Source organism: Phymastichus coffea, unplaced genomic scaffold (genome assembly GCF_024137745.1).
Source record: "Phymastichus coffea isolate CEN01 unplaced genomic scaffold, Cenicafe_Pcof_1.1 PCOF00011, whole genome shotgun sequence".
Taxonomy (NCBI): Eukaryota; Metazoa; Arthropoda; class Insecta; order Hymenoptera; family Eulophidae; genus Phymastichus; species Phymastichus coffea.
In genome coordinates this window covers 7,806,961-7,832,895 of record NW_026706822.1, presented here as the reverse complement: position 1 = coordinate 7,832,895, position 25,935 = coordinate 7,806,961, and the positions used below count along the sequence as shown (strand labels likewise).

Below are 25,935 nucleotides of genomic sequence, written 5' to 3'. Positions count from 1 at the left end.
GGGTTTTTCACAACGTACATTAGAGGCAATCGTTTCTCACAACTCTGATCTTCCCGTCAGTATTCTCAGAGTGAACGCTGTGAGAGTCGAGTGTAATATAACCGCTGGAGGTTACTTGAACGGAAACACCGTTCACGATATTCACGAATTTTTTCCAGCAGTACCGTCTGGATATAAAATTATTGAAATTCCCTCTCGCGTGATTTATCTTTCAGTTACGAAAAAGTCTATAGATTATTTACAATTACGCATCGTCGATCAACACGGAAATTTAATTAATTTTCGCGGTGAAGTCATAACCATCAGATTACACCTCAAAATCGTATAATGGGAATTGTTTACGATTCCAAGAGTGGTAGGGACTATATAAGCATTAAAAAATGCAAACCCATCATCAGTCGTCGACTGAAATTGAAAACGTCAACATGACGAACTCCAGTCATCAATTGTCATCGGAAAATTAAAGCTTTAACACGTCAAAGCATAAAGTTCCTAAAAAGTCTTGGGTTAAGAGTAGTTCCAGGTGGAAAATAAATTGCCTAATTTTTTCTTTTTGCTGCTGCTTTCAACGAACATTCTAGAAATACAGTCACCTGTCGTCTTCGATGAATCTTTGGCTCATTACAAGATCCACGCTCATCAACCTTATACCAATTCATCGTTCAAAAATAGTGACGAGATTCGTATATCAATTCAACATCAAGACTTGTGCCTTTTAACATCTCGCAGCTCGTTACGCATTTGTGGACGATTACGCAGTAACAATAACACTTTGTTAACGAATACTGATTTTGTTAATAATGCCATTTGTCACATGTTTGAAGAAATTAGATATGAGCTGAATGCTATAGAAATATATAAATGTAAGAACGTTGGTCTCACAACCGTTATAAAGAACTGGTTATCTCTCACTCCAAGTCAAACCTTGATCGCCGAAAATGCCGGATTGATAAATACCTTAGAACAAGAGGACCGTAAAATAACTAATGCGAATGGCGACTTTCACATTTTGATTCCTCTGAGCTTCATACTTGGATTCGCTGAGGACTATCGCAAAGTGCTAGTGAATATGAAACATGAATTAATTCTCGTAAGATCGAGTACTGATTTAAATGCAGTTTATCAAACGAAGAAGACCGTGGTCAACGTTGAAGCTTACGAAGAATTCAAGATTAATGTAACACGTCTCGAATGGCTTATGCCCTATGTGACTGCATCGAATGCAAAGAAAATACGTCTACTCGACTTTCTAAAAAGCGAACGAAGTATTTCAATGAGTTTTCGTAGTTGGGAACTGTACGAATATCCAGCGCTGCCTGCAAACACAAATCACGTCTGGACAGTTAAAACGACAAATCAGTTGGAGAAACCACGCTACGTCATCTTAGCCTTCCAAACCAATCGAAAAAATGAACCAAACTCTAACACTAGTATATTTGATTATTGTAATATCAGAAATGTAAAACTGTACCTCAACTCTCAGTGCTATCCATATGGTAATCTCAACATTGATTTCAGTAAAAACCAGTACGCAATGTTGAACGATATGTATGCCAATTTTCAAAACGTACACTACGGTAAGGATGCCGAACCGATGCTCAAAAAACTCAAATATAAAAATTACATGCCACTCGTAGTGATTGACTATTCGAAACAAAACGAATCATTAAAGACTGCTCCAGTAGATGTACGCTTGGAGTTCGAAAGCAGAGAAAATATTTCCGAAGGAACTACAGCGTATTGTCTTATTCTACACGATCGCATCGTTCAGTATAATCGGATAAATGGAGATGTGAAGAAACTTATTTAGGAGAGGGGGGAAGGGTATTAAAGAATTGACTCTTTCCTTAAGCAGCTTAGTAGTAGCTTTCTATCGCAATGGAGTACGTAGTGGATATGCAAGGCTTCATGATGCCTGGTAAAACTTATGCCGTGAAAGAGTTAGCGATACTCCCACTTAACTACAACGAAGAACCGCTCGTACGCTTGTTCAAACCTCCCTTTCCATGGCGAAGGCTAACGGAGAAATGTAAGCGAGAAAATCTCTGGTTAGAACTCTACTATCATGGATTAACATGGAACTCTGGCGATTATAAATACGAAGAGCATAAATTCATCATCACAGATACACTCAAAGATGCCACAAAAATTTTCGTTTCCGGAGATTTGAAAAAAGAGTGGTTAGAACGATATGGCCTCAAAGTTTTCGATTTGAATGATTGGGGTTATTCGCCTTTCGAAAAATAAAAATCAGCTACCGTATGCCCTAATCATAACGGCAAATACGTAACGAGATGTGCACATCAAAACGTTAAAATAATGAAAAAGTTTTATATCGATGGCTGTTGTATGGATTGGGAAGAGAGCGATGAAGTCGTTGAAGGATTTCTATAGTGATTTTGTTTTTTAAGTAAATACTTTGTAGAATAATATGTATTTTTTTAAGAACATGTAGAATAAGATATATTTTTTATCAATAAAAAAATTTTTGTTTCAATTGATACAAAAAAATATTCTTTTATTTTTTATTAAACCATCCAAAAAAGCGAAATTCTTCGCTGACTCTGACGATGACAGCAGCAGCAGCAGCAGCAGTTCATGTTTTTATAATAAATTTTGTATTTTTTTATCAAAAAAAAAATTTATACAACATAGAATTTAGACAAAAAAATGTTTATTTATTTATTAGTTGAGGTGGTGTACAATGATGACATGTATAAATATGATTATTATTTCTTCTTTTCGTTATTGAACTGCTGATAGCCTTTTTGTTCAGGAAAATTTTTAGTATTGACCGAAAATTTGGAAATACTTTGTTTCCATGTCGATGATTCTTTGTTCTTCTTTTCGTCCGGGTCTTCCTGTGGAAGACGAGAGTACTTTACTTTAGAGTAGCGATCCATTTTATTGGAATACTGGTTGATGAAAGATTCGATAATTCTTACACTGTGCTATTTATAGTAGCTTACAACCACGAAGTCTACAAATAAAATAAAGTAAGCAGGTACATGCACGTTTTTTCTATTAAACCATCATCGGTAGATAAGACAAGCATACACGCACACACACGCGCGCCCGCGCGCACACATCGAACATAAAAGAATTATTATTCGTTATATACCAATTATAATAAATATTTATGTATAATATTTATTTTTATAAATTTTATTTTAGTATAATAATTATAATAAATATTTATGTATAATATTTATTATAATTAGTAAATTTATTAAAATTTATTATCATTTGTATGTATTAGCGCTTGGGCCCTCCCCAGCAGCAGCAGCCGCCGCCGCCGCCCCCACATATAAATCGTGTAGCTAGTATACACAATACGGTATTGCCCGTGGTAACACTGGCTGTAGCTCTAGCGGTAGAGCATCGGCCTGCGGATCCGGAGGACGCGCGTTCGATCCCCCAATCCGTCCGTTGTTTTTCAGATAAATCTAAAAATTTTTAACACATGCGCGCACACACACGCACATTCACGCACACACACACACACACAATAAAAAAATCAAAATGCGTAACACAGAACGCGCGCGCAGTGCATAGGAATCAAATCAGTGGGAGAGGGGGAAGTGCAGAGAACGCACGCCACATCAGATCAAGCCAAATCAGATCAACTTAGTAGGGGAGGGGGAGTGCGTAGAACGCACCGGTATAACTCAGTAGGAGGAGGGGGAGGTGACGCGCGCAGTGCATAGGAATCAAATCAGTAGGCTGGGAGAGGGGGAAGAACGCACGCCATATCAGATCAACTTAGTAGGGATTGGGGGGGGGGGAGTTCGTAGAACGCATCGGTATACGCCACATCAGATCAACTTAGTAGGGATGGGGGGGGAGTTCGTAGAACGCATCGGTATACGCCACATCAGATCAACTCAGTAGGGGAGGGGGGAGTGCGTAGAACGCACCGGTATAACTCAGTAGGAGGGGGGGGGGGGGCGAGTCGACAGCACACGGGCCGATCAGCAGGGGGGGGAGGTGAGGCGAACATGCACACGCTTCAACTCAGTGAGCTGATACGCCTCTGAGTTGAGGCCCCTCTGGTTTACCTACTGAGATAATTTTTACATAATTTGGATGTTAGTTTTGGATCGTTATCTTGCTGAAACACAAATTGTGCTCCCACTAGTCGAATTCCTGATTTCACAGCGTGCCTTTGTAGAATGTTTTTGTAACTGTCTTTCTTTAAGATTCCGTCAATTTTCACAATATCACCTACTTTTGATCCAGCAAAACAATCCCATACCATAACTGAATCACCACCACGCTTCACACTTGGAACTAAACAATCACTATTATATTTCTCACCAACCCGTCTTCTTACATACACTCTCCTACTTCCAAAAATTTCAAATTTTGACTCGTCAGACCACAGAACATTTTTCCAATCAGAAATAATCCAATTTTTATGACTTTTTGCTCACTGTAAGCGTTTCTTTTTATTTACACATCGTAGAAGTGGCTTCTTAACAGCAACTCGACCAAAAAGTCCTTTCCCTCGCAAACGTCTCTTTACCGTACTCACACTCACAGGTTTTTCTAAATATTTGTTGACATCTGCGGTAAGTTCAGAGGCAGTGGCTTTTCGATTACGCAAACTTGTTCGACAAATGTAGTCATTTTCTTTGGCAGTAGTTTTTCTTCTTGGTTTGCGTTGCCTATTTTCGACACGTATACTCACTATCGTTTCCTGTACAATATATTTTTTTTTGCACCGGCTATAAAAACAGCGATGAAAAATAATTGAAAAACAATGTTCTTGTGAGGAAAAAAAATAGGAACAAGTTTTTGAAATCTACAATTTTTATTTTACAAGAAGACAATTTCACGTTGCGATGAATATTTTACTTTTTTTTTGACCGACCATAGAAAAATGGATAAAAAAAATATTTTTTTTTTAATCTGAAAAAATTCTACAGTATTCTACGTGAAAAAAGAAACATTTTCTTTCATGTACACTTTTTTCTAGGATTTTTATTTACAAAGTTTTAAAAAGTTGAAAAAACGTGTTAATTTTCAAGTAAATGTCTCATACAAGGGTCATATTTGATGGATAAAATTTTTTGATGAGTGGTTTAGATAGGGTTTGGAAAAAGGAAGAAAATGCTGTGCTTAAAATTTTCGTGGGATTTTTTTCCCAGAATTGGCAAGTTATCAAAGATAGACTGAAAATTTTGGAATTTTCATTGATGGATATTCCATTGATAAAAATAGAAAAAAACCGATTTCATAAATTTTGCGATGCAAACTATTCGAAAGCTCTTGGAAAGAACTTTCAAATGCGCTCCCGCTCGTCTCTGTATGTTGATTCTGACGAAAAATATGAAACTTCTAAGTTAAAGCAATTTTGCTCGAGGGGGGGTAAAAGTGACTGACCGGCAGTGTACTTTTTGAGATATTAGCAATTGATTAAACAAAAAGTTAATAACTTTCGAAAAATAATTTTTATTGATTATTGTTGTAATTATTTCGAAAGTTCAAGGTATTATAAGTATTTTGGAAAAAATCCGACTTCGGTATCTTTATTAGTTTTTTAGATTAAAGCTATAATGTCTTTCGACCGTGAGTCCGCTGGAGCGCTACTGTAACCTTACGCCGAGGCGTCTTCTTTTGATTAAGGCTACGCTTTCCGATATATCGGACCCTTGAATTTTATGATTGACTTCGATAGCAAAAATCGCCAGGAATACGTAGGAGCAAGAATTTAAAAAAAATATATATACTTTTTGAGATATTAACAATTGTTTAAACAAAAAGTTAATAACTTTCGAAAAAAAATTTTTATTATTTATTGTTGTAATTATTTTGAAATTTTAAGGCATTATAAGTATTTTGAAGAAAATCCGACTTCGATATCTTTATTAGTTTCTAAAATATAGCCGTTTGAAAATTTTTTATCATTTTTCTTTAATTGTTAATAACTTTTGATATAATTAATGTATCGTCATCAAAATTTGGAAAAAATCTCACTTTCATGTGTACAACAATTCTGCCAAATTAAAAAAAAATCCATAACCTAAGGGTTATAAGTCAATCGAAATAGCCAAGAATTACCCATATAGTAATATACAATATTGTTTAAAAAAAACTGTTTTGAATACACTATACAACAAAATTTTTCATCTAAATATTGCCATTTTTGAAGTTTTTGTAAATCCATCAATTTTTATCATATAAAGATGATTTTTCTTTTATTTTTATAGAAAATTATCTGTACTTTTAAAAAAAAGGCATGTAAAGTAATTGCGAGTTAATACCATACTTTTGTGTCTTCATCAAACCTAGCAACGATGCTTCTTGAAAAACTTGATAGTTTAAACGTTCACATGGATCACCCAATTTTTTTATAAAATAATAATATTTCGGAATGCAAGGAGCATTTAGAAAAGAAGTTAATTCTCTACGATTTTTCTTCACCAACTTATGTCATTTTGAAGATATTTCATTGTTTGGGCAAATATCGCCATGATTATATCATTACCCGATGTGTACTGCGAGGAGTCTAATTTTTATCAACCATCGTAATCATCAAAAATTTAGGACATTTTGAAGCATGGAAGGTATTCTGGATCACAGATTTGTAATCAACGACCCCAAAAATACAAAGAACCACTTTGCTATTCGTTATTTATTTTAAAAAATTAATCCATGAAAAGTATAACTATATTTAAAATAGCCCCGTCACGTTTTCACTTTAATATTCACTTTATTATTGTTTGTTGCGCACTGTATTTTACGAACAGTCGTATTTTTCATTTATCTTGCTCTAACTTTTTATTCGTTGATTCAAAAATATTTTATTACAAACTGCTATTAGCTCTGAAAAGGTTTAAATGATATACATAATAAGATAAATAACGAGGGTGGTCCGATAAGTACTTAGCCTCACCGCCCGATGGCGCCACTCTCGCAAAAGAAATATTCTATCTTGTAGTACAACCTTCTCGATGGTTACTGTCAAGATTTCAGCCGGATCGGGGTTGTAGTTTATTTTTGAGAGCGTGTGAAAGCAAGTGTGTCCGTTGATTTTTGAAAAATGGAAAAAGAGCAGTATCGGTCGATGATTCGATTCTTGTTTTTGGAAGGGAAATCGCGCAGCGAAATCAAAAAGCGCTTGGATGCTGTGTACGGTGACTCTTCTTCTTCGATGGCGACCGTCAAAAATTGGTTTAACGAGTTTCAACGTGGTCGCACGTCGATTTTTGAAGAGCCACGGATTTTTGAATAAACTTCTACTAAAAATCACATTTTTAATTTAATTTATTCTATTAAATGCTTTGAAATAGTTGAAGTCTTTATTTAAACATAAAGCAATAACGCAGCTTCAACAGATTTAAACATATTTGGTAATGGCACATGGAGAATGACAAATAGCTATTGGCAATATAACATTCGTCTGCTAGGGGGCCAAAGTGGCTTAAGGTCATAATTTTGATTCTAGATTAGTAAAAGAATTTTCTGAATTATTAGATATTCAGAAAACAAAAACAACACATTTATACCCACAATCAAACGGTCAAGTTGAAAGACAAAATCGAACACTACTTGAATACTTATCAAAATTTATATCAGATAACCTAGAAGTTTTAAATCATTGGATTGCCTTTTATATGTTAGCCTATAGATCTTCAGTATATGCTCACATATTTTCACAGTTTCAAGCAATTTATATGTTTACTTTTTTTGCGAGACAGAAACGTTAGAATTGTTTTTGGTGCTCGGCGATTTTCTGCTATCGAAAACAATGGATCAAAGAGTTTGCATAAAATTTTGTGTAAAAAATGGAATTAAGTGCTCCAAAACACTTGAAATGTTGACAGTGGCATACGGCGAGTGTAGTTTAAGTCAAAAAAATGTTTACTAGTAGTATAAACTCTTTCAAGGTGGCTGAGAAGACACCAACGACGAACCTTGCTCTGGACGCTCCAGCACTTCAATAACTGATGAAAGTGTTGAAGAAGTGGAACAAATGGTGTTAAAAAATCGTCGAATCACTATTAAAGGAGTTGCTGAAGACGTCGGCATCTCTATGCTTGTTCCATGCAATTTTTTCCGAAGTTTTGGACATGAAATGTGTAGCAACAAAATTTGTTTCGAAACTGCTTAATTTTAAACAAAAGGACCGTCGAAGAAGCATCGCTCAAGAGCTATTAAACGTTGTTAATGATGATCCTGATATGTTCAACAGAGTCATAACTGGTGACGAAGTATGGGTTTATGGTTATGACGTCGAAACTAAAGCCCAATCGTCCCAATGGAAGACTCCAGAAGAGCCAAGACCAAAACAAGCACGTCAAGTTCGATGAAATGTGAAGGTTTTACTTACTGTTTTCTTTGATTATCGTGGCGTAGTACATCAGGAATTCTTATCACAAAGTCGTACGATCAATAAAGAGTATTATTTTGAAGTTATGTGTCGTTTGCGAGAAGCAATACGAAAAAAACTTCCGGAATTGTGGAAAAACAATTCATGGATTCGATTTTGTCGAATTATTTCCTTGTTCGGATATGTAATTCCGATTATTAATTATAAAATCGATTCTTAAACAAATTTCTTTCTTAGTTAACAAAAGCATTGTTCCAAATAGTGTATCATGTTATGACGACCTGCCGCTCTTTTCACAAACATGTTAGTCAAAGGAATTTTATATTTCTGACGGGAAACTCACTTTATTCGCGCTTTATCACAATTTCTTTTGCGTCCATTATCTCTCGATTCCTACGCGTGCCGACATATGTATCTATGCGTGATCGCACCGTTCATGTTCGTTTTATATGTTTGGAGGTGCTGATTGGCAAAGCCGGAAGAAAGGAGCAACACAGATTCGATGGACTGTTAAGATAAGAGAGAAAAAAAAAAGAGAAAAATATAACGTAGCTCAATATAAAAGTGAGTGAGTGCATACAAGAGATGCGTTATACGCGTACATGCAGGCATTTATCCGAGTGTCTGACCGTATGCTCGCTCCATTCAGGGTGGGATACCGGCTTAATCGCAGCTCAATTTGGTTGGTAACTATTGCGCCATTTTCGGTTTTCTTCGTCTTCTTTGTTGAACCAGATTATTCCTAGGTAGCGGCTTTGCCAAGGTGTTACTAACAGCCACTGACGTCCAAGAAGTACCGAGAGCAGCAATGGTAATAGCAAGGGTAGCAAGAACGGCAGCAACAACCACAACGTGAGCTATACACTCTCCTCTCTCTCTCTCTTTCTTTCTCTCTCTCCCTTTTAATCCGCACGCGCATATATTTCTTGGATGCCATCAGTCCGAGATTTTACGAATTAGTGCCACGATCAAGTAATAGCAGTACCCATAATTATGACGGAAAATGTCAACCGTTACATTGTACACCCTTCCAATGTATCTGATTCGGAAATCGACATTTGGAAGCCGTAATCTCGTTTTGAGGCTTAATACACTTTTTTCTGTTACGGGCAATGGAAATAAGTTGTATTCTTTCAAATTGGAAGTGAGATCGTAAATTACTAGCAGCCTTCCCTTATCCAACTTTTTGTATGTATATTAATTTGTAAATAGAGTTTGTAATGGGATGGATTAGCTGGTACAAATTGTGTTTATTAAAGAACAAACTTCCACGATGCAGAGCTACCGTCACTCCGTTAATCACATATGAGTATACGTGTATTCGCCTTTACGTTTGAAACTTTCGTTCCAATGTCTTCTTTTCCACCAGACGGAAGAGAGAGAGAGAGAATTCAATATTCTACCGCGAAAACTACCGCTCGGCGCGAATGCTCAAACGGTCGCGATTGACAAAATATTTTTGCAAGTATTTTGCTGCGCAGGAAAAGGGAGGTGTACCTGCCCTACGTTGCAATTACGGTAATCAGCCGTAATTGTTGTTGCAAAATAACTGGTGCTCCTGGAGAGCTTGCTGCGCTGCCTCGGTCACGAAGATCGGTGACTGACCGCACTTAATGCTGCTGTTCGCTACTGTTGTTATTCGCTGTGGCTTCTCTACTGCACCTCGTTGCCACACACGCACGTACAAATCCAGAGAAAAATTAACTTTCAGCAAACGGCAATATACGAGATGAAAATTTTGGCGGTTTCCCGAACAACAGCTGAGGATTAACTGAAAAATGGAACTCTCACGCGCCCTCTCTCTCTCACTCTCCCTATCTCTCTCTCTCTCTCTCTCTCTCTTAGACGTTCGCTCTAGCATCGTGAGTGCTACCTAATCGCAAACGTATCGATAGATCAAATCGACTACTATTGCAAGTTGTAGGCTAAAATTTAAATTAGAATATAAAACTCTCTTTTTACACGTTACTGCAATCATTAGCCTAATTTTGTTATAATTGTTCGGATAATCGATTGAGTTTTTGACAATTATTCTTCAAAACCTTTCCGGTATCGGATTAGTATCTAATAAGCTAGTAAATTCGATATACAGTTGGCTATCTTACTATCAAGCATAAATCTTATTAGAAGCAATCTGTATTATAAACTTTAATCTATTCGGTCACATTTGCCCAAGATTTCTCCAGATATATTCATATTTTGAGAAACCTATTGAATTCGATATACAGTTCGATACCGTTTTTTAAGACTTTCCATAGTAGATTTAAAATTAATCTACGAACTCTCTATCTGGACAATATATGTCTCATAAATTGTCATAAAAGCTATGGATAATTTATAATAAAAGCAATAAATCTTGAATTGTAATCGTATCGATAAAAGCTTCTATTTATAACAAATATTTTTTAAAATGCCTTGATAATCATAATGAATACAGTACTGTAGCTGGTTCAGTAATCGTTTTTGTTTATGACAAATATTTTTCAAAAACTCTTCAGAAAACTTTTCAAAGGTACTTTTATAGTAAGTCTATAAACTCTTTGGATATCCACCATATCTCGCAATCATAGTAAATTTAGAACAATTACTCGATTGGAGCCCATTTTATAATGAATATTCTTTAGAACCTGTTCTAAAAAATAATAGTGGGAAATATGTATAGCTTAAGTAAACAAAAAGATTATTTTTTTCTAGAGCTCGAATAAAGATTTTTATGTGAATCATTTACTAAGTGTGCATTTTTTTGTAATTTTTAATCTATTTTTACATTTACCTACATTTTCTGAGCTTTGACAAAATGGCTTCTTTATGTAAAATTAGTAAACTCATAATAACTACACCAAAGAAAATATCAAACAACTATTAAAAAGAATGTTATGATCCATAAATTAACAAATTTCATCAATAGTATTAATTTTATTTTAGAGTCGCTATGTGACAGCTTTATACTTCACGTTCAGTAGTTTGACGTCCGTAGGATTTGGAAATGTAGCGCCGAACACTGATGCAGAAAAAATATTTACCATAATAGTTATGTTAATCGGATGTAAGTTCATAAATGCACGTTGACTATTTAAATTATATGAAACCTACAATAATTTTAAATATTTTAGCTCTTATGTATGCTAGTATATTTGGTAACGTATCAGCAATAATTCAGAGATTGTACAGCGGTACAGCGCGTTATCACACACAAATGCTACGAGTTAGGGAATTCATAAAATTTCATCAAATTCCAAATCCTCTCCGTCAACGTCTAGAAGAATACTTCCAGCATGCATGGACTTACACTAATGGAATTGACATGAATAGTGTTCTCAAAGGATTTCCTGAATGTCTGCAGGCTGACATATGCCTTCATCTAAATCGTAATTTATTGAACAACAGTCGAGCTTTCCAAGGTGCAAGTCCAGGTTGTCTCAGGTGAGAAAAAACAAGTCGAATTTACAATATACTAATTTTATATACTTACTATTATAGGATTTTTTCGTTGAAAAATCAAAAATATTGATTTCGCTGAATAACATGTTTTCTAGGTATTTCATCTATCGACTTTGTAAAGTTCGCAGAGGTTGATTCTGTCCTAGTATTCTATGTGAACAAAATCAATTTTAAATAGTGAATTTTAATAAATCAAGTCAATATAAAAACATAATCAGAATAAGTAAACTAAACAAGTACATAAGTAAAATAGGATTCCATCAATTAATGGGTGTAAAAAATTTAGTCCAAGACTATCAATTCAAGATATACGGTAAATGGTAAATATAATATATAAATGTGTCACGGTAGCTGAGTGGGTAAAAGTCCAGGCTTCTGTGATAGAGGTCGCGGGTTCGAGCCCCGGACATGTGAAGATTTTTAAAAATGAAATTTTCATATGTGTGTTACTGTGATTTTGGTGGTTAGGATTTCACCATAAACTGTAGGTCCAGTCATGATGCGTGTTAAACTTTATCCTCCTACACCATTGAAAAAATGATCGGGGAGGTGAGTCTGCATATTTATGACTATAGGGAACCAAGGCAAATGCGTACAGGTTACCTCTGCAGCGTTCCACGTGGACTTAGTTCTTGAAGTAACAATAACTAACACATGATAAACTTTTATAAGCACTTAGTTTCAGTAAAATTACTAATTCAATAGTAATTACAGCTATTAATTAATATTTAAAAACATCTTCTCTTGGCAACCTATTATAAATAGGATTTTTATTATAAGAGTGATCAATTTTAAGAAACTATTAGAATAGTATATCTATCTCTGTGATTGATGGCGAACAAATTTCTTAGTAAATAAAAAGCAAGACTGTCGTAATATATACTATACAACAAAATTATGACAACAAAATTTTTCATTGATAAATTGTCATTTTTGAAATGCTTGTAATTTCATCAATTTTGATTGAGTTGATTTTTGTTTAATTTCAAAGGAAATGATCTGTACTTTAATACAAAGAATATTGTTAATACGTGCGAGTTGATGCGACATTTCTATTTTTTATTCAGATCCAATAATTACGCTTTCTTAAAAAACTTGATAGTTTAGACGTTTCCCTGAATCATTCCAATTTTTTTAAAAATTACTCATACTTCATTATAAAGTGCACTCTTCAACGAATAATTAAAAAAAATCGATTTTCTATGATTTTTTTGGAACGAATTATGTCATTTTTAAGATAATTTGGTATTTTTCGTAAATACTGACAATATTAGCATTACCCGATGCGTATCGCGAGAAGGTTAATGGTCGGATTTACGTATCATTTTGGCCCTAAAATGGGCTGGTTGTGGGAACCACTTCTCAAATTAGGGACCCCGCGGTTTATCACTTCCGCAGTACTTTCTGACTCCAAATTCTATATGTCTTTGGCATTTAATACCGTGTATTACCACGTCGACGAAGGACAACCTCTCTTAAACATTCTTACATATTAATGCATGCTCTGATATAATCTTAGGGCATCTCGTGTCAAATTTGATTTAGAATTTTTCCAGACTCATTGAAGTTACTGAAAGATTTCTCTAAGTTACGTATATGCCCATCTATCATGTCCTATATATGCCCTATAGGATTGAGGTCTAGGCTATTAGCTGGATTAGGCAATATGTGGCACCCTTGCCATCAGACGTTCTCAAGCCGCCAGCTAGGAGCACACTGCAGCCTCATTACCAGCTACGCAAACAAGCGCTACAGCCAAAAGTTGATTTCGACTAGCTCTAGATAGCTAATCTCGATTCAACCGCTAAAACACGAAAACTGAGGTTCAACTGTTCAGTTCCTACCCATTCTTCAGCGTACCCTAAAGTGCCTTTATCTCCAAGAGCGTTATGTCATATCGATGGTTTTCGGAGCGTGTGTAGTCTCGTAATTGCTGCATATAAAGTCACGTGACTAAATTCATTTCAACGACCTTTGCGACCTTTGACGCCGCTGAGGAAGTCTAGGAGCATAAGGCGCATAGGGGACCGCTCGGTACGAGTGGCAGCGGGGCCAGCATTCGCACTACGAATGACCCCATTTTATTTAATATTTCGCTTAGATTTAGTTCGGCTTGTAGTAAGACAACAATTTGGCATCATTTGGATTAAGAATGTTTTTGTTATTTTCAATTGCTATATATGTACTCTGTACGCGGAGAAAAAAATCGTAACGGAGTATCGCCCAGATCAGTTTTGCTGTTCTTACAGGATCAGAAAATGACATTAGAAAGCAAGGGAAACGTAGCCTGAAAGGTTTTCAGAAATTTTTGTGGTCGCTGGTCACGAATTAGTATGTCAAATTTTCCTATTTCCCGCGGAAAAGCTGCTATCTCGGAAAATTAAAGAATTTTCGCGAAAAATTGCAAATGTTTAAAAAGTCTATTATGGCTTCCCAGGAATTTTCGAATATGTTAAACACGAATCCGTATGCCAAATTTTCCCATTTTCCGTGGAAAAACCCGTAAATCCGAAAAATTAAGAGAAGTTGTCAGTCGCCGAGGTGGCAATTTACGGTATTAAATGCCTAAGGCACATAGAGTTTTGAGTCAGATAATATTGCGGAAGTAACGAACCGTAGGATCCCTAATTTGAGAACTAGTTCACATAACCGGCCCTTTTCAGGTTCCAAATAATACGTATATCCGACCAATAATATCCTCATGGTACTCATCAGGTAATGCTAATGTTGACGGTTTTTATATAAAACACAGGATTATTTTAAAAATTGCATAACTCGGTAAAAAAATCGTAGGATAACGATTTTTTGAAATTACTTGGTAAAAAGTGCACTTTACGATGACAAATGTAAAATTAAAACAAAAATTAGAGTCATCCAGATAAACGTTCAAACTATCAAGTTTTTTAAGACAGCATAGTTACTGGGCCTGATTAAGACATAGAAATATGGCATCAACTCGCACGTATTTAACATATTCTTTGTATGAAAGTACAGATAATTTCCTTTAAAAAGAAATGAAAATCAAATTAATACAAGAAAAATTGACAGAATTACATGCATTTCAAAAATAGTAATTTATTGATGAAAAATTTTATTCTGATAATTTTGATGCGTAATGTATTTAAGTAATTCTTAGCTATTTAAACCCATTAAGGCCCAGGTCAAAACTGGCAATGATAGCATCAAAATAACTACGCTATTCTTTGCATAATCAACCAAAAAATACCCTTGTTTTTTCTTTTTTCATTTATAACTGTTTATAAAAATTAATGAAACAAATTATCATAAAATTCATCATTATGCAAAACTGATTGTACCAATCGATTCCTCGGATAAAGTGTCAAAGAAGATCTGTCATTCTTTTTTTTCAAAGGTAAATTTGTTTGTGTAAAATCGTAATGAACGGTTATATATTATTAACATTTTACATCAACAAATAGACCGTCAAGAAAAAAACGTGACAGAGGATTTTTTAATGATTTTTTTCCGTGTGCAATCAGTTTTCAAAATAATGACTTTTATGGTACGGGGGAGGGTCTCTAAGACGGGTTTTTGGCTCAGATTGTATTTGACCTAAAAAATTCGAAAAATTTCTACAATATCTGATAACAATAAAAAGTCGATTAGACCTTAAACGGATTCCTCTTACCCCGCTCCCTACTCATTAACCTTGAGCACCTCTGAAAAAAGGAGACTTCACTGCTTCTATGTACTATTATTGAGAGAAAACCCAATAAAAAAATTTATAAAGATACAAATATAAGTTTTTAGGATCGCTAATTTCAAAATCGGAGTCCATTGGCCTTGAATATATCAGATTCAAGGTTATTTAAAGATCAATCTGTAAAAAATCTATACGATATGCAAGCTACTTCAGATGCGATAAACAATATTCGGTGTCTCGCAGAAACAACAAGATGGTCATAATAGATGATTGCTCCTTTTAGAGTAATTATTTATATAATTATATAAATATAATAAAAAATATATATAAGTCTCATAATTAAAAATAAATCACAAATAAAGAGCAATAATGGGAAGATATGTTCAATATACAAGTGAAAAGGCCAAGACTAGGATAAATCAATTATACCTTTAATCAATAATGAAAATGCCAGTAAATCGCAACCATTTTTGCCAAAAAAGACCATCCGGCTTTTACTCCATAATCGCTTGTAATGGGCTGGAACGTTTTTTTAACCGATCCCCCCACCCTCGTTGATGATTATTTTTCTATCGAACTGGTGAAGAGTATTTTATCCACCGGTGCAAGGCTTATCGCCGCCTCTACCATTGTTGTCTGACGCTGCACTACGCTCCTGTAAAGTCCGCGACAAAGCGCCGCTAAGATCATGGGTTCGATTCAGGCAAGGAAAACAGAAATAAACTTTGGATGCCATTATTTACACTTCAAATGTATACGTGCGGTGTAGATTTATTTCCCTCCACAATTTACATGTTCTTGCGCATAGTTAGGCCGAAAAATTTTCCGTCGTACTTATTTTATAACATTTGCGTGTCACACAATCCGATTGAAATTTAAAAGAGAGAGAGAGTACTAATCTTTAACCGCGGATTATATTTCGCCTTTCGCTCGCGAACTTCAACTTACTTGATACTTTCGATGTGTTGCTGCAGCCAGCGACGTCAAAGGAGCCTCGCGATAACTTTAAGCTATTGTACGTCGCTGGGATACGCTCGATGGGGGCGATACGCTGCTGGAGTGCCGCCCTTACTGTGCTTTCGCCTTTCTCACGGCTCACTGGTAGCTATCCTGCGTTCGTGGTCGCCCACGAAAACGATGAAAGCAGTGTACGCAGTGATGACAATCCTACCTAGCTTCGTGTCTCACTATCACCGTTGTCAACTTAGCTTCACTAATTGATAATCAACAATTTACACTGATTCGTAATGTTTTTTCTCTTTTCTTCAGCTGATTCCACGTTCTTACATTTTCCGCGATCATCGCCACAGTGCTCTTGTCAACATCTACTCGTTCCTATCTCTCAACCTAGTCACCGCACGTTATCAACTCGTGCTGTCTCTCTTTCGCCCTCTCTCTTGCTTCCGCGTCTACCTATCTCTTTCTAATGCCACATCTTTACACGAACAACCATCTTAACTCTTAAAAGTCGGTTTTCTTACTCCCGAGAGTGGGAACAACTTCGGAATTTTATTAATTCACTAACGATTTTCCCATGGCTATTTGACGAGAAAGGAGGCAGAAGGAAATGTTTATGGTATGACGACATGGATATGATGAAGGTGATCTTTACTGCTGACCTTCATTGATTTTTCTTATAGGCCTCGTCTTCACTAATGTTCTTCGTGGAGCTCCCTATTTGGATATAGATTGGACTTACAAGGAAACCCCCCCAACCCGACCTCACCGATTTCAATAATCTTTTGATATGTTATAGTTCATCAAAAAATAAGACATACGTATTTTTTGTTATCGGCGGAAAAACACTTTGAGGGGGTGAAAACAACCCTCAAAGTTCACCCCCAAAAATAGATTTTCCAATATATCTCAGCATCTAATTGATATTTTACGACCAAACAAATTTCATATCACTTCTCATGTGAAAATCAAACTAGCACATGCAATTCCGACCACAAGGGATGCAACCTTTATTTTTTTTATTTAAAATACTATCTATTTCATGGCTATTTTTATGAAAAAAATTAAAATACCCCGAAAAAAATTGGAAAAAATATTACCCTACATAAAATATAAAAATAAAGTTAATCTATTCAAGCTTTTTTTCAAACTACTCACTTAAAGTTGAAAAACCACCCCTAAAAAATTGTTTTCAATACATTACAGGTGGTGTTGATAATTTAGTGTAAAATACGTTAAGCATCATTTATACTGTACAAACATAACTATCTCGTGCAGTTTCGACCACAAGGGTTGCAACCCCTAATTTCTGTCATCGAAATTTTTACCTTCTTTGTACCTATTTTTGAAGAAAAGTTCATAATGAGCTAAAAAAAATTAGAAAAAATATTACCATTGATAGAATAAGAAAAAAAAATTTACTTCTCATTTTTAAAACCACCCCTAATTTCGAAAAACCACCCCTAAAAAATTGTTTTCAATACATTACAGGTGGTGTTGATAATTTAGTGTAAAATACGTTAAGCATCATTTATACTGTACAAACACAACTATCTCGTGCAGTTTCGACCACAAGGGTTGCAACCCCTAATTTCTGTCATCGAAATTTTTACCTTCTCCATTCCTATTTTTGAAAAAAAGTTCATAATGAGCTTAAAAAATTGGAAAAATTATTATCGTGGATAGAATACGAAAAATATGTACCAATTCAAGATTATATCACCCAACAAGACCCAGAACTGGGACAACGTTTTTCCAAAGTATTTTGTTGCGCCGATTCCGAATCTGTCCGGAAAAATGATCCATCACCCAGTAGCAATTTCAAAAACTCCCCTTATATCCCAATGGCAATTTCCCGCACTAACCCGCACTATCAGAATGCTTACAACCCCCCCTAATAACCCCCTAAAAACCTCCAATGAAAATGCCGTTAGCCCCCCACTAATAGCCCGAAGACATAGCTGAGCCCCCTTGCAACCTTATGGCAATGCTTGCAACCCACCGAATAACATAATGGCAACGTTATCAACCCTGCTAACTACTGGGGTTATTAGGGGGTTATTAGGGGGAAGGTCTTATTGGGGGGGGAGTCATTAGGAGGTTAATGGGGGGTTGTAAGCAATGCCATTGGGGGATATTAGGAGGGATATTAGGGGGAGGTTTATTACCATCGCCATTCGGTGATTAGGAGGGTTGATAGCATTGCCATTGTTTTTGTTGGTTGAGTTTTTCTCCTTTCTTGTGACTAAAATTGTAAACTGCCAAGCAATATATTTAATTGATTTTTATATGCGTTACTATAATTCATTCAGTTACCAATTAAAAACAATCAAAAAAATTAGGACGGATTTATTGTTCATACTTCTTATAATAATGATATTCTTCATAGAAGTGCTCGAAACATAATGATTTTTTGCACCAACCGCAACGTATAATAGCCACATTTTTGCATCCTTCTATGTCACAATGTGTATTGCAGGAATCTCCAAAACTGTAAGCAACAGGATTGTCAAAATTTTCTGGTTTTTTAGTGAGGTAACCACTCTTGAACCAGGAATATTTAAAAAGATTAGTATATCTTGGTGAAGATAATTGATTGTGGACTAACGACTGCAGTTTAGTGATGTTGTTTCTTTTATGTTTTTACCTTCTTTGTACCTATTTTTGAAGAAAAGTTCATAATGAGCTTAAAAAAATTAGAAAAAATATCACCATGGATAGAATAAGAAAAAAAAATTTACTTCTCATTTTTAAAACCACCCTTAATTTCAAAAAACCACCCCCAAAAAATTGTTTCCAATACATTACAGGTGGTGTTGATAATTTAGTGTAAAATACGTTAAGCATCATTTATACTGTACAAACACAACTATCTCGTGCAGTTTCGACCACAAGGGTTGCAACCCCTAATTTCTGTCATCGAAATTTTTACCTTCTCCATTCCTATTTTTGAAAAAAAGTTCATAATGAGCTTAAAAAAGTGGAAAAAATATTACCGTGGATAGAATAAGAATAAAAAATTTACCTGTTCAAACTTATTTTCGAAACCACCCTCAATGTTGAAAAACCATCCTAAAAAAGTTTCTGACATATCGTTGCAATTTCTTCTAAATCAAATAAGCTATGATTCCATAGCTATTTTGTTGCTCTCTTTTAAATTTTTTACGTTCTATCGTTTATTAATTCTATCAAAAAATAAATAACTTTTATTATATAAAAAAACAAGTCAAGAATAATATAATATTATAAGTATACCTAGAAGATAAGTATAGTTTCTCGGATGCGCAAAAATTTTGGTATATGAATGATAGTATTATCAGAATTTTATTTACGTCCTACTATCAGCGTCTCTGACGATTGTCTGTTATTTTCATGATTGATAAATATGAGTAAGTAATTCTTCATCAGTAGCCAACACAACTTTCTTGTTGTTGGACGTATTGTATCGACTATTGAACTAACAGCATAATAAATAGTAATAAGAATATAAGATTATAAGTACAAATAATAATAAGATACTATTTCGTTAATTCGTATTTCGTAGTACCTGCTACGTAAGTATAACTATAAAATTATTTTTTATATGCAAATAATTTTACGGCTTTTTAATATTTGTTATTAAAAAAATTGAAATTACACTGATTATGAGGATTTATTATTAATGATGTTTATAATTATTGTTTACTTCTTGATTTGTTTATTATTATTGTTTATTAATTAATATGTTTACTTTTTAATTTATTAATTAATTTTTTTCATGAATGTTTTCTATAAGTTTGTTTATCATTATTGTTTACTTATCAATTTGTTTATTTATTTGTTTTTATCCTAATTTGTTTATTTGTTATTCAGTTTATTTCTTATTCCCCAGCGATATCAGGAGAGACCTATACAGAGGAAAAATAAGGAAAAAAAGGGGACGGATGGATGGACGGACGCACGGAGAATTTCGCGCCTTCTGTTTAATATAATAGAAGATATATAAGATATACGAGGTGTGTTCAAAAAGTAACGAGAATTTTTAAATTTCGCGGGGTTGGAGAGTCCGATTGTATAAAATTTTTTATTATGTTGGTACACATGCCCCTGAAGTACGATAAAATTTTCAGCAATATTCATTGCTTACTTTTTAAGTGGCAGCCGCTAACATTAGATGTGTTTTTCGAGCTCGGCGATTTTCGTTTGTGAAAAAAAATGGATCAAAGAATTTGTATTAAATTTTGCGTAAAAAATGAAATAAAGTGTAGTAAAGTTTGTCAAATGTTAACAAAGGCATATAGTGAGTCTGCTATGAGTAAAGCAAGGATTTATGAGTGGTATAAGCGTTTCCAAGATGGCCACGAAAACGTTGAAGATGACGAACGACCCGGACGCCCAAGCACATCAACAACCGATGAAAACGTGAAAAAAGTGAAAGAAATGGTTATGAACGATCGCCGAATCACAATCAGAGAAGTCGCTGATGATGTTGGCATATCAGTTGGCTCATGCCATCAAATTTTTTCGAATGTTTTGGGTATGAAACGTGTGGCAGCAAAATTCGTTCCAAAATTGTTGAATTTCGAACAAAAACAGCGGCGAATGGAAGTTGCTCAGGAGTCGCTAAATGAAGTCAATAACGATGCAGAACTACTAAAACGTGTTATAACAGGTGACGAAACATGGGTTTACGGATATGATGTCGAAACTAAGGCTCAATCGTCCCAGTGGAGGCATTCTGGATCGCCAAGACCGAAAAAGGCTCAACAAGTGCGGTCGAATGTGAAGGTTATGCTCACTGTGTTCTTCGATTTTAATGGCATAGTGCATTATGAATTCTTGCCACAAGGTCAAACAATCAATAAGCAGTACTACCTACAAGTTCAACGTCGTTTGCGTGAAGCAATCCGAAAAAAACGCCCGGATTTGTGGCAAAACAATTCATGGCTTTTGCACCACGATAATGCGCCTGCTCACACTTCATTGCTTGTTCGTGAATTTTTGGCCAAAAAGGAAACTGTAACGATGCCTCAGCCTCCATATTCGCCAGATATGGCTCCATGTGACTTTTTTGTATTTCCAAAAATAAAGAGAACATTAAAAGGCCGTCGTTTTACAAGCATAGATGACATTAAAAGCGAATCGCTGAAAGAGCTAAAAGCTATTACAAAGATCGAGTTTCAAAAGTGTTTCGAGGATTGGAAAAAGCGTTGGCATAAGTGTATTGTATTCGAAGGGGACTACTTTGAAGGCAACAACATTAATGTAGATGAATAAATAAATATTTTTTTCATAAAACGAAAATTCTCGTTATTTTTTTAACACATCTCGTATATATATATATTTTTTTTTATTTCAGATTAAAAAATGAAAATTAACGCTCTGAACGTTTTAAATTTATTATTAGCTTACTTTCAAACTCTACAAATACCTGAAAGTGAGACAAATTATAAAGAGATTCAATTGTCGGAAAGAATTAAAAGCATTTTAATAGATTCCGTGAATGATTTCAATGAAGTAGATATGATCGTTGAAGATACATTAGATTTTCAAGAAGATTACAAAGATCATGCTGCAAAAATAGTAGAAGATGAAGTTCAACACCATTTTCCTGACGATTTCGAAGCACCCACCGACCATTGTACCAAAGACAATGAAGATGTCAGTTTTGAATATAAGCAAAGAGCCGTAGAATACTGGAGAAGTGGCAAAAAAATAATTTAAGTGTTGAAAGTGTACGTCAAAAATTTAAGAAAGTTTCATCTGTGAGTCAGTTGAAACGTTGGGCTCATACAGTCAACAAAGGTGGTACTTATAGAGAAAAAATTGCAAGAATTTGTCAGTACACTTTTGATAATTTTAAAGCAGCAGTAGACGCTGGTTACAGCATTCATGATCGTGACATACGTCGATGGGCATTGCAAGCTCAAAAGATTATAGGATCAGAAGATGTAAGATTCAAAGCTTCGGATAACTGGCTTTGTAAATTCAAGAAAGCTCATAGAATAGTATCCCGGAAAATAAATAAGTTTATAACCAAGAAAACACTAGAAAGTAATTCAGAACTAACGATTAAAGCAAATACTTTTATTGCTGATGTTAAAGCAGGCATAAGAATAATTGGAATTCATAATGTGTTTAATTCTGATCAGAGCGGATTCCAACTGGAAATGCACTCCGGAAGAACGCTAGCGGTTGAAGGAGAAAAGCAGGTACAGTGTTTAGTACAGTCAGTTTCTTCAACAACCCACAGTTATACTATACAGCCACTCATATCAGCCGCAGGAGAATTACTGTCACCACTCTTTTTAGTTTTGAAGGAATCTAGCGGTGAGTTTGGACCCATTGTTGAAACCACTTTATTTAGACCCGAAAATGTTTACGTAGAAGCATCTAAATCTGGAAAGTTGACTACAGGTATACATAATCCCATCTAGTTACAATTAATGTCATTATAAATGATTTTACAAATAAGATTTTTGATTTTAGATCTCTTTAAAATATGGCTGCAAAAAGTATATTTCCCTAATGTAGGTTCCAATACGATGCTATTGCTTGACTCCTGGAGCGGTCATTGTGACAGTGCCATAGAAACTGTAACTCCACGTGATAAAATTATAAATTTTAAAAAAATACCGACTGGCACAACGGGAAAAATTCAGCCACTTGATGTTTTTGGATTTCGCATATGGAAGAACTTTGTCCGCCAATTTTCAGATACCGTAATTTTGATGAATTATGATTTGGATTTACATAAAAGAAACAACATCACTAAACTTCAGTCGTTAGTCCACAATCAATTATCTTCACCAAGATATACTAATCTTTTTAAATATTCCTGGTTCAAGAGTGGTTACCTCACTAAAAAACCAGAAAATTTTGACAATCCTGTTGCTTACAGTTTTGGAGATTCCTGCAATACACATTGTGACATAGAAGGATGCAAAAATGTGGCTATTATACGTTGCGGTTGGTGCAAAAAATCATTATGTTTCGAGCACTTCTATGAAGAATATCATTATTGTAAGAAGTATGAACAATAAATCCGTCCTAATTTTTTTGATTGTTTTTAATTGGTAACTGAATGAATTATAGTAACGCATATAAAAATCAATTAAATATATTGCTTGGCAGTTTACAATTTTAGTCACAAGAAAGGAGAAAAACTCAACCAACAAAAACAATGGCAATGCTATCAACCCTCCTAATCACCGAATGGCGATGGTAATAAACCTCCCCCTAATATCCCTCCTAATATCCCCCAATGGCATTGCTTACAACCCCCCATTAACCTCCTAATGACTCCCCCCCCAATAAGACCTTCCCCCTAATAACCCCCTAATAACCCCAGTAGTTAGCAGGGTTGATAACGTTGCCATTATGTTATTCGGTGGGTTGCAAGCATTGCCATAAGGTTGCAAGGGGGCTCAGCTATGTCTTCGGGCTATTAGTGGGGGGCTAACGGCATTTTCATTGGAGGTTTTTAGGGGGTTATTAGGGGGGGTTGTAAGCATTCTGATAGTGCGGGTTAGTGCGGGAAATTGCCATTGGGATATAAGGGGAGTTTTTGAAATTGCTACTGGGTGATGGATCATTTTTCCGGACAGATTCGGAATCGGCGCAACAAAATACTTTGGAAAAACGTTGTCCCAGTTCTGGGTCTTGTTGGGTGATATAATCTTGAATTGGTACATATTTTTCGTATTCTATCCACGATAATAATTTTTCCAATTTTTTAAGCTCATTATGAACTTTTTTTCAAAAATAGGAATGGAGAAGGTAAAAATTTCGATGACAGAAATTAGGGGTTGCAACCCTTGTGGTCGAAACTGCACGAGATAGTTGTGTTTGTACAGTATAAATGATGCTTAACGTATTTTACACTAAATTATCAACACCACCTGTAATGTATTGAAAACAATTTTTTAGGGGTGGTTTTTCGAAATTAGGGGTGGTTTTAAAAATGAGAAGTAAATTTTTTTTTCTTATTCTATCAATGGTAATATTTTTTCTAATTTTTTTTAGCTCATTATGAACTTTTCTTCAAAAATAGGTACAAAGAAGGTAAAAATTTCGATGACAGAAATTAGGGGTTGCAACCCTTGTGGTCGAAACTGCACGAGATAGTTATGTTTGTACAGTATAAATGATGCTTAACGTATTTTACACTAAATTATCAACACCACCTGTAATGTATTGAAAACAATTTTTTAGGGGTGGTTTTTCAACTTTAAGTGAGTAGTTTGAAAAAAAGCTTGAATAGATTAACTTTATTTTTATATTTTATGTAGGGTAATATTTTTTCCAATTTTTTTCGGGGTATTTTAATTTTTTTCATAAAAATAGCCATGAAATAGATAGTATTTTAAATAAAAAAAATAAAGGTTGCATCCCTTGTGGTCGGAATTGCATGTGCTAGTTTGATTTTCACATGAGAAGTGATATGAAATTTGTTTGGTCGTAAAATATCAATTAGATGCTGAGATATATTGGAAAATCTATTTTTGGGGGTGAACTTTGAGGGTTGTTTTCACCCCCTCAAAGTGTTTTTCCGCCGATAACAAAAAATACGTATGTCTTATTTTTTGATGAACTATAACATATCAAAAGATTATTGAAATCGGTGAGGTCGGGTTGGGGGGGTTTCCTTGTTAGTGACGTTCGGTCGACCGTAGACGAAACAACTCTCGATCTAGGCGCGAGATCGTCCTTTTCATATGCCTTGCGGTTCTACTTTTCCGTAGCTGGATAGTCTTTGATTGAACTCCGGTCCATGAGGGGGTGCCGTCCTCGAGCCCTTTGATTCTCGTTTACAGCTCCGGCCGGTCGTCGTTCCTTTGTGGATCGCTGTTACGTTCACATACCCGGTTTCCGACGCCGACACATACGTTGATGGAATAAATGAAAGGAGCCGAGGATATTGGCAGTTTTTGACGGTCAATCTTCGATGTGGTAGTAATGGTCCGGTGGGATGAGGGGCAGGTCGATTTTGGTTGGTGGTAGGGCGCAGTTGCTCTCAAATCACTCGAATATCTGCATATTCCTGCTACCACTCCAGCTTTTCAAGCCATGAACTCGTGTAATCACGAGGTCCACGGGAATCCTTGATGCATTGAGAACGGTGGATCACCCGTTTCTGCAATTTCTGAAGGAACTGCCAGCTATTTCCCAGCTCTAGTAGCCCCTACTCTAGGAGTTTTGACTTCGATGAAAGGGGGTTTTCCATGGTCTACTCTAAAAACGTAGGTTAGTACATTTCATCTAATTGATGGTCCAACGATGAGTATTCTCTCGCCAACAATGAGCGATGGAGTTGATCCTTTTCGATCGAGTCCTGAGATTCCTTCTACATTGATTGGTGGGTGTCGGTCCTTTTGTGGTTACCTTTGCCTTGATTGCCTCGTCTAGTGTCCGGGGTAGGATCTTTCTAGCGGTACTGCGGGAATTTATCGTCTCTGCCCTCTTGATGAGCAGAACCTGGAGCGGTGAAGATAATACCACCGCCCAAAAGATTGGTTACCATACCGATGTCTCTCGTTTGTCGGCGTGGTTTGGTGAT

General features: G+C 35.5%; 1 protein-coding gene across 5 annotated transcripts in view; it reads left to right on the top strand.

Annotated features, from left to right (window-relative positions):
- LOC131672074 (potassium voltage-gated channel unc-103) overlaps window positions 1-25,935 on the top strand; it is a 1,608,120-nt gene that overhangs the window by 847,324 nt on the left and 734,861 nt on the right. For all 5 annotated transcript variants that reach the window (XM_058949027.1, XM_058949035.1, XM_058949044.1 and 2 more), the window contains 2 exons: window positions 11,261-11,381; window positions 11,449-11,758. In XM_058949027.1, the coding sequence (XP_058805010.1) occupies window positions 11,261-11,381; window positions 11,449-11,758 (431 nt within the window). The remainder of the gene's footprint in view (window positions 1-11,260; window positions 11,382-11,448; window positions 11,759-25,935) is intronic.